The 14977-nt window shown below is 47.1% G+C and overlaps 1 protein-coding gene across 7 annotated transcripts in view; it reads left to right on the top strand.

The window, feature by feature from the left end:
- phldb2b (pleckstrin homology-like domain, family B, member 2b) overlaps positions 1-14977 on the top strand; it is an 81850-nt gene that overhangs the window by 47444 nt on the left and 19429 nt on the right. For 4 of the 7 annotated variants that reach the window (XM_083777909.1, XM_083777911.1, XM_083777913.1 and 1 more), the window contains 7 exons: positions 550-1800; positions 5842-6282; positions 9103-9246; positions 10751-10888; positions 12713-12841; positions 13354-13509; positions 14411-14521. In XM_083777909.1, the coding sequence (XP_083634035.1) occupies positions 550-1800; positions 5842-6282; positions 9103-9246; positions 10751-10888; positions 12713-12841; positions 13354-13509; positions 14411-14521 (2370 nt within the window). The remainder of the gene's footprint in view (positions 1-549; positions 1801-5841; positions 6283-9102; positions 9247-10750; positions 10889-12712; positions 12842-13353; positions 13510-14410; positions 14522-14977) is intronic. The other 3 variants (XM_083777914.1, XM_083777910.1, XM_083777912.1) reach the window with 2 other exon arrangements.

The following is a 14977-nucleotide window of genomic DNA, read 5'->3' as shown; positions in this document are numbered from 1 at the left end:
CGACTATACCCTCCAATTGCTGGTTTATATTGACTAAGTTAGATCACGCTCGTATGCAACATATGAATGCCTCTCGGTCGCTATAGGCGATCGAGTAAACGGGAAATGAACCGGAAGTGACCAAGTCCGCCTCCTTCCACATCCATTCATTTTGTTCAAATGCTTTTATTATTATTATTATTATTATTATTAATAACGTCAATAACATAAGAGTCGCTGATATATGTTTCGGGTGAATTAACCAAAGATTTTTGATTTGTACCACAGGTTTCTGGAAGGGATTATTTGTGTTGCAGAGTTTACTCATTACACAGTGATAACCTGGGTGTATCCATTAACCTGGTTTACGTCACAGGGACTAGAAGAGATGTAATCATTAGCCTGCATTCTATTACAGGGTCAAGCAAGTCTTGTCAGGGTTTACACATTTATTAAGCTCTTTTAGTTCTTTTACTGCCATCCCTTTGTGATCATTTCAATATTCAGTAAATGGCGTGATGGAATATTTATATACTTTGGTTGGTAACTTTCTCTTTCTCGTTCCCTCAGTCTCCTCCCACCACGCCTGTCACAACGTCGTCCCTGTCGTCAGCCTATCAGGAGCAGGCCCGGCGTTTCTACGGCTCCGAGCGGCCGCCCTTGTCCTTGAAGTCCTCGGCCCCGCCCTCTCCGTCCCGACGCTCCGAGTCGTCCATGTCGTCCCGCACCTCCGCGGGCCGCAGCCAACCGCAGGACGGCTTCCTGCTCGGCCTCGGCGACAGTCGCCGCATGCACAACCAGAGCTCCTCCCCGCTGCTGTCCATGTGGAACGGCGGCGGCTCGTCGAACTCGGTCGGCGGCGACAGCACCCTCCTGTCCCCTCCGCCGCTGTCCTGCTCCTCGCCTCGCTCCCCGTCGTCGGGGGGCGCGGCCAGCGTGCCGTCCAGCCCCCGCCTGGGGCGCCGCAGCTACGGCAACCAGGAAACGAGCTCGTCCTCCGGCGGCGGCGGCGGGCGCACCAGGAAGTACTCGGCGGGTTCCCTGAGCGGAATGATGCCCACGGGCAGCCACAGCCGCTCGCTGCCCCGCCTCTGCCCCTCCCCCTCCTCGGCCCGGGACTACAACGGGGCCTTGATGATGACGCTGCCGCCCCGCCGCTCCGACACCGCCGGAGCGTACAAGCTCAGCAGGGACCACTACAACAACAACAACAGCAGCAGCCAGAGCGCCAACCTCAACTACCACTCCGGCAACGCGGGGCACGGCATGACGCAGGGCGAAGGCGTGGTGTCCATCTCCCTCTCTTGCCCCAAGACCCTCTCCTCCTCCACCCCCGCCTCGGCCCCCGTCCCCTCCTCCGCCTCCACCCCGCCCGACGTCACCATCCCGGCCAAGACGGGGGGCTCCTCGTCCCCCCGCGTGGCCAAGAAGCTCAGCCTCACCTCCACCAGCTCCGTGGGGTCCCTGAGCTCCTCCGAGGCCGCCGAGAGGCCGCCCAGCCGCGGCCTCTCCTCGGGGACGGACCTCTCCTCCGCCGCGGGGGAGAGGGAGGGCCGCTCCTCCGGCCCCGAGTTCGGCGGAAGCGGACACGGAGAGCGGAGGTCATCGTTCGGGAAGGCCGGGCTGGAGCCCGGCCCGGGGATGGGGATGGGCCTGGGGGAGCGGAGGCAGTCTTTCGGGAAGGCGGGGGTGGCCCCGCCCGGGGGCTTCATGAGGGAGAGGAGAGGGAGCATCAGCTCCCTGAGCGGCAAGGAGGAGCTCACCGACTATCACCACCGACAGAGAGACGAGAGGCTCCGAGAGCAGGAGGTGGAGAGATTGGTAAGGGGGTGTGTGTGTGTGTGTGTGTGTGTGTGTGTGTGTGTGTGTGTGTGTCGGCATAGTGTCTATTTTTGTCCACACAAACATTAACCCATTCTGACCTGAGATCAGATTCATACGAGGTTTCCGCCGGACACACACTGGTCTGATGAACCCATTCTGACCTGAGATCAGATTCTAAAAATGTCAGTCGTTCTTCGATTTTTCAAAAAATAGCAGACCTACAAGCTCGTATCGCGCCACTCGGTGGCGCGATATGAGCTTGTAGATCTGCTATTTTTCAATAGCTAAAGCACGACATGATGCTAACACCAAAATGGGTTCCCGTTCAGAATGGGTTAAATTCCCATTGACAATTAATGGAGAATTCTACGTCATAGTGTCTGAGCAAATGAGCATAGTGTCTAATTTACGTCATGATCATGTACGATGGTAAGAGCGCCCTCACTTCTTTAATTCTACATGGGAATGGTTAAGGTCTCCTAGAATGGGTCCGTTTGGGATTGACCTCTGCAGCAGCAGTTCAAGGCGTACAGCCTGGCACACGGCTGCACTAACAGAGTTCAGGAATGCCTTCGTTCAAGCTAACCTCCTCCTTGTCCTCCCACTCATCTTCTGAGGGAGAGTCTAACACACACACACACACACACACACACACACACACAGCGCACGCCACACAAAAATCTGAAGGTTCACCACTGGGTAGATGCCTTTGGCAGCTAGCCCATACTAACAGAGTTATTCTTATCCTTACGTTTCGTTGTGTGTGTTGTGTGTGTGTGTGTGTTGGAGGCATCTGGAGGTCCGCCCAGCGTGGTTGAGACCACTGCACGGCCACAGGAACCATCAGTCAGATGTGGCTCTAGATAACCGCGTAGATTAGAGACGGGAACCGTAGCGGAGCAGGTGGATAAACACCGCATGCTTCAGCGTACACATGCACAACACATACCCATGCTTTGCTCTCACACGCTGTCCTTCTGCAGATGTGAGAGAGGGAGAGACCCTACTTCATCATACAAAAATTAATGGTGAAAATTGCATATCTCACAAATTGCAAGCTCACAATGTGTCGTGGTGCGTTGTGAGCTTGTAGATCTGCTTGTAGACCTTGTTTCACTATTTTAAAAGAATGTATTGTAAACAAAGGAAATAAATGCTAAATGGTGCATTTATACAGCGCCTTTATCCAAGGCGCTTTTACAGAGAGAGTGCATTACATTCACCCATTCACACACGCATTCACACATGCATTCACACATGCATTCATTCACACACCGATGCCGGAGGAAACCATGCAAGGCACCAACCTGCACATCTGGAGCAGTTCAGAGTCTTGCTCAAGGACACTTTGACACTAAACTCTGTGGGAGCCCGGGTTCGAACTGGGTGCGTGCTGATTCCATCTGGAGACCTCCATTGCATGTCCCTCCCTCTCTGTCCTCACAGTAGTGTCTCTCCACTATCCTGAAGCATAAACTACCTAAAACAAAGAATAATGCTCGGATGTGAGATGTTTTCATAGCAACAATATGTACTGATCTCTGTGAGACTGAGACACATTCACATCAATATGTACTGATCTCCATGTGAGACACATTCACATCAATATGTACTGATCTCTATGTGAGACACATTCACATCAATATGTACTGATCTCTATGTGAGACACATTCACATCACTGGACTAAAATTCAGACCTGAGACTTGACAGCTTTGTGTTGTCCTGCCCTCTAGTGTTAGGCGTGGTACATTACATTGCAGTAGCTCTGTGTGAAATGTTGGTCATTTGTAGAGCGATTCGATATACAGTTGTGTCTGAAAGTCATCGCTCACAGTGTGCAGCATGTTGTGCTTGTATATCATTTTTTGCGAGTAGATTGGCTATTTTCACAGTATTTGCCTCTTTCTTGTGTAATATTTGACAATTCGGCCAATTTGGTATTAAAAAAAGGTCTCATAATTAATCAAAGTGTCACTTTAGAAACACCATGTATACACGTGTACTGTATATGTTGGTTTTCGTACCGCTGAGTGAGAAAACAACGTTGCACATTGAAGCTAATCTTTGAGAACAAGTTGAGAAGCATTGCTTTTAGGAGGGACTATAGGGAGAAGGGAAGGAAGGAAGGACGGAAGAGAGAGTGTGAGAGGATGAATGCTTTAATCTCCTTGCTCCTATATCAGTCCACTGTGTACCACAGGGGCCCAAAAGCACCAGCTCATGTTACCCCATGAGTCTCATTCCATCTCTTCGTCCTCGCCATCTGTTTTTTCCCATCATCTTTCCGTTCATCATGCCCTGTTCGTTTTGTTGTTAAAGCCAGAAATTTTATTTTCTCTCACCCCCCCCTCCCCTCTCTCCCTCTCATCCCTCTCTCTCTCATCCCTCTCTCTGTTTCTCTCTCTTACCCCTCACTCTATATATATATCTCTCTCTCTCTCTCTCTCTCCCTCCCCACCACCCCTCGCTACTTAACAGCTGATTACTATAAGGGCTCCACAGAGGCTTGTGCCTATTAGAATAGAACAAGGTGTCAAAACTGACTTCAAAGGGGTCTCCTTTTTTATGCTTTTCTTATATGGAAGGTGTGCATGCGATGCGTGTGAGAGAGGGAGAGAGAGAGAGGGGGGGGGGGGGGGGTAGCGCATGTGTAAAATTAGAGTATCATTGTTTTTTGGACAACACACACATCGGTTTTCTTTCATGCACATTTTCAATCAGTAGCACACTCTCTCAAACCCCCTCTTTCTTCTTCCCTTTCGCTGTCTCTCTTTCCCTAATTCCATCTTTCCGCCCTAACCACACCCCTCCTCCCATCGTTGTGCCCCCCCACCCAGCCCCACCCTCTTTCTCTGTCGGATATTATTTACACACACAGTGCTTTTCATCCCATCCCCAGGAGGGTTCACAGCCCAACTGAATCTACTGGGGGGGTATTTTGGCATGTACAGTAGCCCGTACCCTCTCTATAGTCTGACTTGGGGGAGGCAGAATCATGGAAGGAACTGACAACTATTGAGGTTTTCCGCAGAAGAACATAATAGGCTAGATTTACAGGTTAAAAGGAACTGGATTGTATTCAGAATGTAGATGGACTATTTATGAAGGCTGTTAACAGAGTCTCAGACTAAACGAGGACTAAGCTGAGGAATTGATTGTGGCCGCTATGCTTCCACAGGTAACCTGACTCAGTTAGGCTCAGTTGTGATTCTAATGTTTTCTTTAACTTGGGCATGTTTTATATATTGTTTTACCTAATCATTCATCTACATAAAGGACAGTCCATAACCCATTCTGAACGGGAACCCATTTTGGCATTAGCATCATGTTATGCTTTAGCTATTGAAAAATAGCAGATCTACAAGCTCATAGCGCGCCACCGAGTGGCGCGCTACGAGCTTGTAGGTCTGCTATTTTTGAAAAATCGAAGAGCGACTGACATTTTTAGAATCTGATCTCAGGTCAGAATGGGTTAATCAGACCAGTGTGTGTCCAGTGGAAACCTCGTATGAATCTGATCTCAGGTCAGAATGGGATAATTGCATGAAATAGCCCTCGTTTCAGTCATGCAGTCCCGTGGTTCTCAACCCTTTTCTGAATCGGGGGTCCACTAGAAAATCTCAGAAGCGTTCTCGGCCCACCCATAACACGGCAGTCGATATAATGTCACGAAATATATATCGCATCAAACTATTCATATAGTGTTATAGTTCATAACTTGATACCTCATACTTTATGACGACTTTATTCACAGAAAAAAACCCACTACATTCCGTATAAAATTGTGTCGATTGGATTTTTAGTACCTCGTAATATTTGTGTTCGGCGTGAATATACTCACTACACCGTGTTACTACCGTGCGCACTTTCATTGTATTTGTGCGTGTGAGTGTATGCGCGTGACCGTACATTGGTTTTCATCTTGTGTGTGTCAAATTGTTCAACTGGAAAGTATCTAATCATGGGCTCTACTGTCTGCATGCGTGTGTGTGTGTGTGTGTGTGTGTGTGTGCGCACAAATGTCTTGTTCTCCACAGGAGCGGCAGCGCCTGGAGACCATCTTGTCTCTGTGCTCGGAGCTGGGCCGGGCCGACCGGGACGGAGGCGACGCCGACTCCAACCCCGGCTCGGCCGTGGCCGACCTCCAGAAGATCAACCGTGAGCTGGAGAAGCTGCAGCTCAACGACGACGACGACGAAGACGACGGCGACGGCGACGACGCGTCGGAGTCCGTCTTCTCCGACACGTCCTCCGTGGCCAACGCGGTCAACGGCACCTCCTCCTTCGCCAACGGCCACCTCTCCGGCTCGGAGAACGGTTTCTACGACGACGAGCCGGTGCAGACGGCGACGCAGCGGCGGCGGCGCAGCAGCGGTCAACGCCATCGTGGCGACCACAGCAGGGCAGAGTCGCCGGTGGTCAGTCTGCGGAGCTCCGCCCCCTCGCCCACCCCCTCGCGCATGCAGAGGACCAATGAGGTTAGAGAAGTAGGGGTAGTGGTTCTCAAAGTGGGACACTCGGGGTTTCTTTAGCAGGGTCTAAATTGAACCTTACAAGTCTGTAACTCTTGACGGTATTATTGACCCATTAGGGTCCATTTGGTTCCATTTGTTTACTGTCAGAGTTAAGGGGAGACCTTGAGACATGTTTTAAGTTTGAGAACCAATGAAGTTGGGTTCTCGCCAACAGGATATCGGAGTGCTATCCTATTGCACTCCGATATCCTGTTCATGCACATACAGCGTCTCTTGTAATCTCTACTAAATTTAGTTCATTTTAACACTCCAAGAATGAATGAGGGACGAGAACCTGGATTCACAATGTCAAGACTATTATCTAGAAGGTTTATTCAATAACTTTAATAACCAAATGGAATGAATGTACTTGAATTTGTCTCATAGTCCGGCAGCCAACAGGCTTCATTTGTTTAAAGTATATTTGGTATATACTGTAGTCTTTTTTATTGCCATAAAATATTGTCTATATACTGTACATACATTCATGAATCCACTTGCTGACCGGCTGTCAGCACTGCTGACTCAGCAGTGAGCAATTTATTTTATAGGGGATATATCATATATCATCGTATATAAGGCAAGATTTTTTTAATTTCATTATACTTTATGTAGCATGTGCCATGTAAAACTAGAGGGTTTTCATGATTCTGAATCCACTTTATTAGTTTTGCACGAAAAACATTCCTTGGGCTAAAAACAGCCATAGCCACTTGCCCAGATGTGCCCAAAATGTGCTGACCTCATCACATTAGTTTTTAGGAGTGCTTGGAATGGATTCAGAATCATGAAAAACCCCTAGTTTTACATGTCATATGGTACTTAAAGCATGATGAAACTTTTGACATTATTGCCTTGAGACCCTGGGGGGACTCCAGTTAACTAAGTTTATAGGGCACGCGTCTTCAACATGACCCCAAGTGAGTCCTCCAGAGTTACTAGTACGTTCCTATCTTTCTTACATGAACCACTTGAACCTCAGCATCCCTATTCTGTGGGGAACATTTGCAGATAAAAGTTAAATCTGCAACAAAATGTTAAGACTACCGGTATATGTAGTGGGTGGGGTCCCTGCTTCATCTCTCTCTCAGCTTAGGGGTCCTTGGCCTGGAAATCATTGGAAGACACCGACACCTGGTGTAGGGTGTAATCAGGCTTAATGTGTGAAGCATCATACTCTTAGTTTTCTCTCTGGGAGAGATGAGAGTGACAGAGATCACTCCTTGCAGGACTTGTACACACATGTTTTGCCCAAGTACAGGTGCACACACACACACACACACACACACACACACACACACACACACACACACACACACACACACACACACACACACACACAGATATTTACAGTCCACTTATTAGATTAGAAGGGGGCTGAAAGTGACCCTTGGCAGCTGGTGTACTGTATGTGCATTTTGGAGCGTAGGAGGATTTTGCTTTTGGCTCATGTGAACAGCTGCCCTTGGTCGGTTGGAATGTTTGAGTATTGCAAATCATTCTGTGCTTCAGCACAACTTCACTCTTCATTAAATAACCTTGTTAGCATTGATTGGATGCTTTATTACAAAGTTGGATAACGGTACATGTAGTACAGACATTAGTTATTTTTAAATATGTCTGTAAAATGTATCGGTGAAAAAGAAAAAAAACGTCAGAGGAGGGGGGGTGTTGAGGTGCTCTTTGGGGGTCTTTGTGCTTCTTATTTTTTAGCCAGTTTAGTAAATTTGATTGCACATCATGTGCAAGAAAACTCATGTCGCCGTAGTTTAACTTTTTATGTCCCCCCCCCCGTAAATTAATACCATACAATACCATACAAGAGTGTCACACAAAAGTAGTGAAATATAGATGTGAAAGCTGGCCAAGTGTCGCAACGCAAAGCGTAGATTTCTTCACAATTACTTTTTCTCTTCTAATGATAATTAAAAAAAGGAACGTTTTTGGACATACAACGTTTCAGTCCGAAAGCAGCAATGTGTAGCATGGATTCTGATATATGACTGGTCCATTTCGGTCTTCCCAAATTCCCAACTTTGGCCCCTCATAAAAGCACTATTTTCAATAGGCCGGCGGTAAGAGAACTGGATATTGAATAGGGGGTGGGGGGGCACACTGGTCCAAAAAAGGACCCACTGCTATAGATGGTGTCAAACAGTCTGTAGTTGCTAAGGAGACTTGAAAACCCTTGTAAACATCCAGTCAGGAAGCGGTAGAGGCTCAAAGCAGAAAAAAACAACCCGAGCTCGTTTCCAAGGGCAATAGTTGCAAACCGGATGATCACAAAGGTTGGGATATTCAATGCAGCCTGTGGTACAGTGGTACTGTACTTCTGACAGTATGAAACCAGTGGTACTGTACTGCTGACAGCATGAAACCATGTACACATCAAGGGCTTCCCAAACGGTGTGCCACCAAGAGGATTACGTGGCGACACATCTGTCATCGGGGTTTTGACAAAGTTCTCCTCAACAATAATAACCCATTCTGACCGGGCACCCATTTTGGTGTCAGCATCATGTTATGCTTTAGCTATTGAAAAATAGCAGATCTACAAGCTCATATCGCGCCACCGAGTGGCGCGATACGAGCTTGTAGGTCTGCTATTTTTGAAAAATCAAAGAGCGACTGACATTTTTAGAATCTGATCTCAGGTCAGAATGGGTTAATCAGACCCAGTGTGTGTCCGGCGGAAACCTCGTATGAATCTGATCTCAGGTCAGAATGGGATAAAGCACCCAAATGGTAATTTAACCTGTCCTGTTGTGTTCATGACGTCGTCAGCAGGCAGTGGACGACGCTGCTCGCCGGCGTGCGCAGGACGTGAGGCGCGTGGAGGAGGAGAGGCTGCAGGTGATCAACAACATGGAGGAACTGGAACAGAAGATCAAAGAGCTGGACAACCAGATGGACGAATCTGTCCGAGAGGTAAACGAACGGCTCTACGCCTAGGAGAACATCCTGTAACTTTTGCCTCGAATAATGAGCTTATTAGAAATTATTAGAAATAAACTGAAATGAAAATAGCATCGCTATTTGTGTTAAGCATATAAATGCTTAACACAATACTGCCCAGCCCTCCAGGCCAGAGGGTGGGGCCAGTGCCAGCAAAATCTGCAAAATAAGCATGGAAGACGGGTCACTTCCGCCCACACCGGAAATGATGTAGTGTTGTTTCTGTAGTCTAAAGGCAAATTCCAATACCCGAAATCTTGCATACAGTGCAGCACTATCCCTCTCTCTGTTTCTGGCACAACAGCGCCCCTACTGGTACTCATAGTCATATACTGGTGCTCATTAACCAACACAGACACACATAGGTGAACACAGGCATAGGTGAACACGGACATTGCTGTTCCTTGGAGTGGTTGCACCACTCAAAAAGGTCGCATGTCGGCAGGTCACCAATTTCACCGTAACACCACCATGCTTGAGTGACCGAGTGTGAGTGAGCGAGTGGCTGAGATTTTGGGTATTGGAATTTGGCTTAAGCACAAAAAAAAGGGAAGGGACGGACAATGGCCCCCAGAGCAGCGAGGATGATCAGCGCAGCTCGGATTTTTCCCAATCTGATATTTATTTATATTTTTATAGAACACTTATGTGCTCTTTGTGACCTGGGAGTTGTAGAGGATGAGTTTCATTTTGTTTTCTATTGTCCACTATACCATGATTTAAGAGACGTTTTATTTGAAAGTATTCAGGATAAGAACCCAGATCTGTTTTGGATGTCTGAGTGTTTTATGTTAAATTGGTTGTTCAGTAATGAAGTTTTTGTTTTTGGAAAATGTATAGAGAAAGCATGGCAGTTACGTTGGAGAACGATGTATCCATGAGTAACTGTCTATTTGTGTATATGTATTATTATATATGTACAATTTTGTGAGTGTCTTGTAAGCCTGTGCGGGCTGGGCATCTTATGATGTAGGACACTTTAATAAAAACTATCTAACTAACTATCTATCTATATGCCATATCACAATAGTTCATTATCCAAAATTACAGACAATATCCAGTCTAATATCATGATATGGATATAATATTGATACTAGGGATGTCCCGATCAGGTTTATTTTTACTCCCGATCAGATTCTGATCATTTGAAAATGACGTGATCGGTCCCGTGATCGGATAGGGACAACTATAGTTGATTTAGTAGACTATGGAAAAAGATCTACCGGTATTCAAATTTCTTGATGTTGATTCGTTGATATACAAGTAGGAATGTATATAAAACGCTTCTCGACTGTTCGATTAATCTACACGAGCAAGGTTATTGTTTCTGTTTTGTTATATTTTCTGTTAATTTCCCAGCCCTTTGTACATCTTGCTCTTACATCGCACCAAAGGTGCAAATGGAGGATTGCCAACTGATTGATTCACTGAGATCACAGATTGATGGACTGATTGATCGATTGGTTTTCTGTCTAAGGTGGAGGTGGAGAGAGCTCTGGTGGACGCCGAGCAGGAGTCAGAGCTCTCTGCTCTGCAGCAGGAGAGAGAAGCTCTGGAGGGTCTCCATGGCAAGCTGGACGACCTGGAGACCAAATCCCAGCAGGAGAAAGACAAGGTAATGAAACGGGACACAGAAAAATGGCATGTACTCTACTGTAGACAATAGTTTTTAGACGTTTCCGTTTCCCCAGAATAACGGATGCTCGGCTTTCAATTCAAAGGAGCGTTCAGTGGTTTTAACCCATTTTGACCTGAGATCAGATTAAAAAAATGTCTTCTACATCCTGACAGTTTTCTGAAAAAGCTATGCTTCTTATGTCAGTCGTTCTTCGATTTAAAAAAAATAGCAGACCTACAAGCTCGTAGCGCGCCACTCGGTGGCACGCTATGAGCTTGTAGATCTGCTATTTTTCAATAGCTAAAGCAAAACATGATGCTAACACCAAAAGAGGTTCTCGCCCCCAAAATGGGTTAACATTGTAAGGTTTTATGTAGACGTTGAATGAACCACTCCTCCACAAAAAACGGATGAACCCCCAAGCAAAAGAACGGTAAGAGCTGAAATTTGACAAACTGCTGGTTGGCTATACGAGACAATGGTCACCTGAGATGCTCCATAAAGGCATCTTCACTCTGTGTCTCAGAGGATGGCTGTGGACAGTTCAGAGACCTGCCTACCTATGCTGACATCATGGCTATGTGGGTCTATACCAAGTGGAAAACATACAGTACGTAGAGACACACTGACATACATTTAGCACGACATGTGACTAACTGGTAGGCGTTAATCCTTCTCCTGGTCCAAATATACAGCTGTTAATACTGCCACGGTATAGCAGCCACCACGTGACACACACACTGCCCCTTACGAGGAGGTGTGTGTGTGTGTGTGTGTGTGTGTGTGTGTGTGTGTGTGTGTGTGTGCGTGTGCGTGTGGCACTTTCTCCTCTTCTGTGTCGATTTCCTGGCCAGCTCCTAATATTTCCGTGAAGCCCACAGCTGGTAAATCCATGCTAAAAAGCCACAGCAACCGCTATTTACAGACAGGAAGAGTGTTAGGAAGAGCTTCCACAGACTAGGTGAAGTTGTGAGAGGCTGTGTGTGTGTGTGTGTGTGTGCAGAATCTGGTCATGTGAGTTTGTGTGTATGTATGTGTGGTTGTGGTATATGTGCAGTGAGAACCATTTTCATATGCATCTCAACCCATTCTCAGGTTCTCAACGTCGCGCTCCAAAGGGGCCTGTAACTGTAACTGAAATGTTTGGGGACCCCAGTCTCTACACTGTAACACAGTCTCTACACTGTAACACAGTCTCTACACTGTAACATGCTCAGTGTTCACTTAACTCTGAGACTCATTTAGCCAATATCCGACCCCTGGTGGTCCCCGGACCCGACGTTGAGAACCCAGTGCATTAGAACCATTCATCATCTCCCTTCCTCCATCTCTCCTCTTCACCCCCTGTTCCCATTTCCTTCTACATAATCTTCCCTTTTCTTCCCTTCCTCCCTCCCTCCATCATTCCCTCCTTCCATCACCCCCCCCCCCCTCTCTCTCTCTCTCTCTCTCTCCCCCCCCTCCTCCTCCCTGTCTCCCTCCTCTGCTTCTAGGAGGAGAGCAGTCCCGGCAGTCAATCTAATCTTGCAGTCCCAGTTGTCGTAGTAACTAACTGTGCCTCCCAGTCCTACTAACTCAACCATCCTCTCTCTCTCTCTGCCGTGTGTGTGTGTGTGTGTGTGTGTGTGTGTGTGTGTGTGTGTGTGTGTGTGTGTGTGTGTGTGTGTGTGTGTGTGTGTGTGTGTGTGTGTGTGTGTGTGTGTGTGTGTGTGTGTGTGTGTGTGTGTGTGTGTGTGTGTGTGTGTGTGTGTACATACATACTGTATGTGGTTGGTGTGTGTGTGCATACTGTATGTGGTCGTGTGTGTGTGTGTGTGGCAGGCCAGTGAGCTGTTGCTTGCAGAGCAGGGCAGAATAGAGGGGTTTGCTCAGAGTGTGTGTGAACAGCGCACCCTGCTGGACAGCTGCCCTGAGGCCACCAAGGAACCTCTTCAGGAACAGCTAGCCAGGGTCAGTAGCACACACACACACACACACACACACACACAGGCGTGAATGCAAATGCACTCATGCTGCACTTGCACATACCGTAATAAACACGTGTATTTTGCTTTGCGAGGAAGAATGTTCAAGCTTAACAGCATGTCACGCTGCAAATATTAGCCTGCCCTATACTGTAGCTGAAATAACAGTACACGTGGACTTATCGCGGCTGTGGTAATGATTCAACGTCGGGTCGCCACACGCAGTCCAAAAAGCAAATGGACGCAGTGAGAGCTGAAAGCTGGTGGACGCTGGGGGCGCTGGGGGGGCGTGTTCTCTCCTCCGCGTCATCAGTGCCCATACCCTGGGTGGGTTTGGCGAAAGGTGCCTTTCTGTGTGGAGTTTGCATGTTCTCCCCGTGGTACCCTCACAGAAAACATGCAGTAAGCCTCTAAACTACGGTACCTCCTGTGTGTGTGTGTGTGTGTGTGTGTGTGTGTGCGTGTGCGTGTGCGTGTGCGTGTGCGTGTGCGCGTCAGGACTGCGAGGTGCTGGAGGCAGAGACCAAGAAGTTTGAGGACCTGGAGTTCCAGCAACTGGAGAGGGAGAGCCGCCAGGATGAGGAGAAGGAGACTCGCACTCAGCAGATCCTCCGAGACATCGCCGACCTCCAACGCAGTACTGTCACACGCAAGGTACTACACGCCAGGCTTATTACATTAAGAGTTCACTCAAACTAACCAGAAAACTAGAACTGGAAGAAAAAAATATAACCCAAGACATTTTAGGAAAACAAAAATGAGACTTTAATATTTGAGTCATTATAATACTGATGCTAGATAAACACAGGCTTGTTTCCATTCCATGCCTGCTTGGAAAATCAACAATGGCGGACATTGTAGACAAGGTGGAAATGCAAATTTGGAACTGAAGACTGAAGAGAGGGAGGAATTATACAAAGCAGGGTGACATTGATGACATCACAAATACGACCAAATCAGTTGAGCTGTTCCTGAGAGCAATTTCCATAAAAGCCCCTATATGATGAGAAATCTTGATTGTTCAAAATTGCATATTTGTGGGGATGGAAAAGACACAGGGGAGCTCAAAACACACCCAAAAGATTTAAGAATTTGAACTTTATGTTATAGGTCCTTTAATGGAAAAAAATACGATTTTCTTTTTAAATGGCATTAATATGATCTCCAAATTGTCCTCACAAGTACCGGTACAGTAATGCAAAGTGTGCGTTCGTGCGTGCGTGTCTGTGTGTAATTCAGACCAGGGCACTCCGGCCCTATTTGGTTTAAAGAAAACCCACACTCCTCTGAAACACATTTAAATGACAAGCAAATGTGAAACCCAAAAAAGGTCCTCCATGTTTATTAAATCATATGCAGTGCTGTGATGTAGGAGGACAGACGGACCCGTATTTGAACTGCTGCTTGGGTTCAAAAGCTAACGTTTGAAAAGGGGCTTTTTTTCCATACTTGTAGAGAGCCTTTAACGGCTGTGTTTTCCTGCTAGTGGCAGTGATGGTACCGCGGTCCCAGCAGGACCACATCATGTTAACAGGCTCGTATTGTTGTGTTCTAGGAGCGCTTACTGACCCTGAAGAAACAAGTGGGTCAGATTACCCAGCAGACCCAGCGAGAGAAGGACAACTTCCTGAAAGAAAGGAGCACCCTGGAAATGATGCTGCAGAGCGTATGTACAATTTAATTTACAGTCACAACTTGTAGGCATTTAGCGGACGCTCTTTGTCCAGAGCCACTTAAACTATAAACAAGGTCAACACATCAGATGCACAGAGACAGTGGAGTGCCTCAGTAAACTAGGATCACAGGTAAACCAGGAACATAGTATCAGTACAATACTGTATACTATGAAACATCATCTACTAAAGGATACCAGGTAAACAGCGAATCTGGCATTGTTTAAATAACATTTTTAAGTACAGTCTCTGGACATGACGCTAGTATGTCGCAGGGACTTACCCCAATCCAACCCTTGATGCTGAGTGCCGAGCAGGGAGGCACTGGGTCCCAATTGGTATGACCCCGGCTGGGGATCGAACCCTGACATCCCGGTCTCTCCAACCACAAGGCCACTGAGATTACTTTTGTGTTTTCTATTCATGTAATTGAATCAGACAAGTTCAAA

This window comes from Protomyctophum parallelum, assembly GCF_964188405.1.
Source record: "Protomyctophum parallelum genome assembly, chromosome: 12".
Classification (NCBI taxonomy): Eukaryota; Metazoa; Chordata; class Actinopteri; order Myctophiformes; family Myctophidae; genus Protomyctophum; species Protomyctophum parallelum.
The sequence above is the reverse complement of the archived record's forward strand: the minus strand, read 5'-3'. Positions and strand labels throughout refer to the sequence as shown.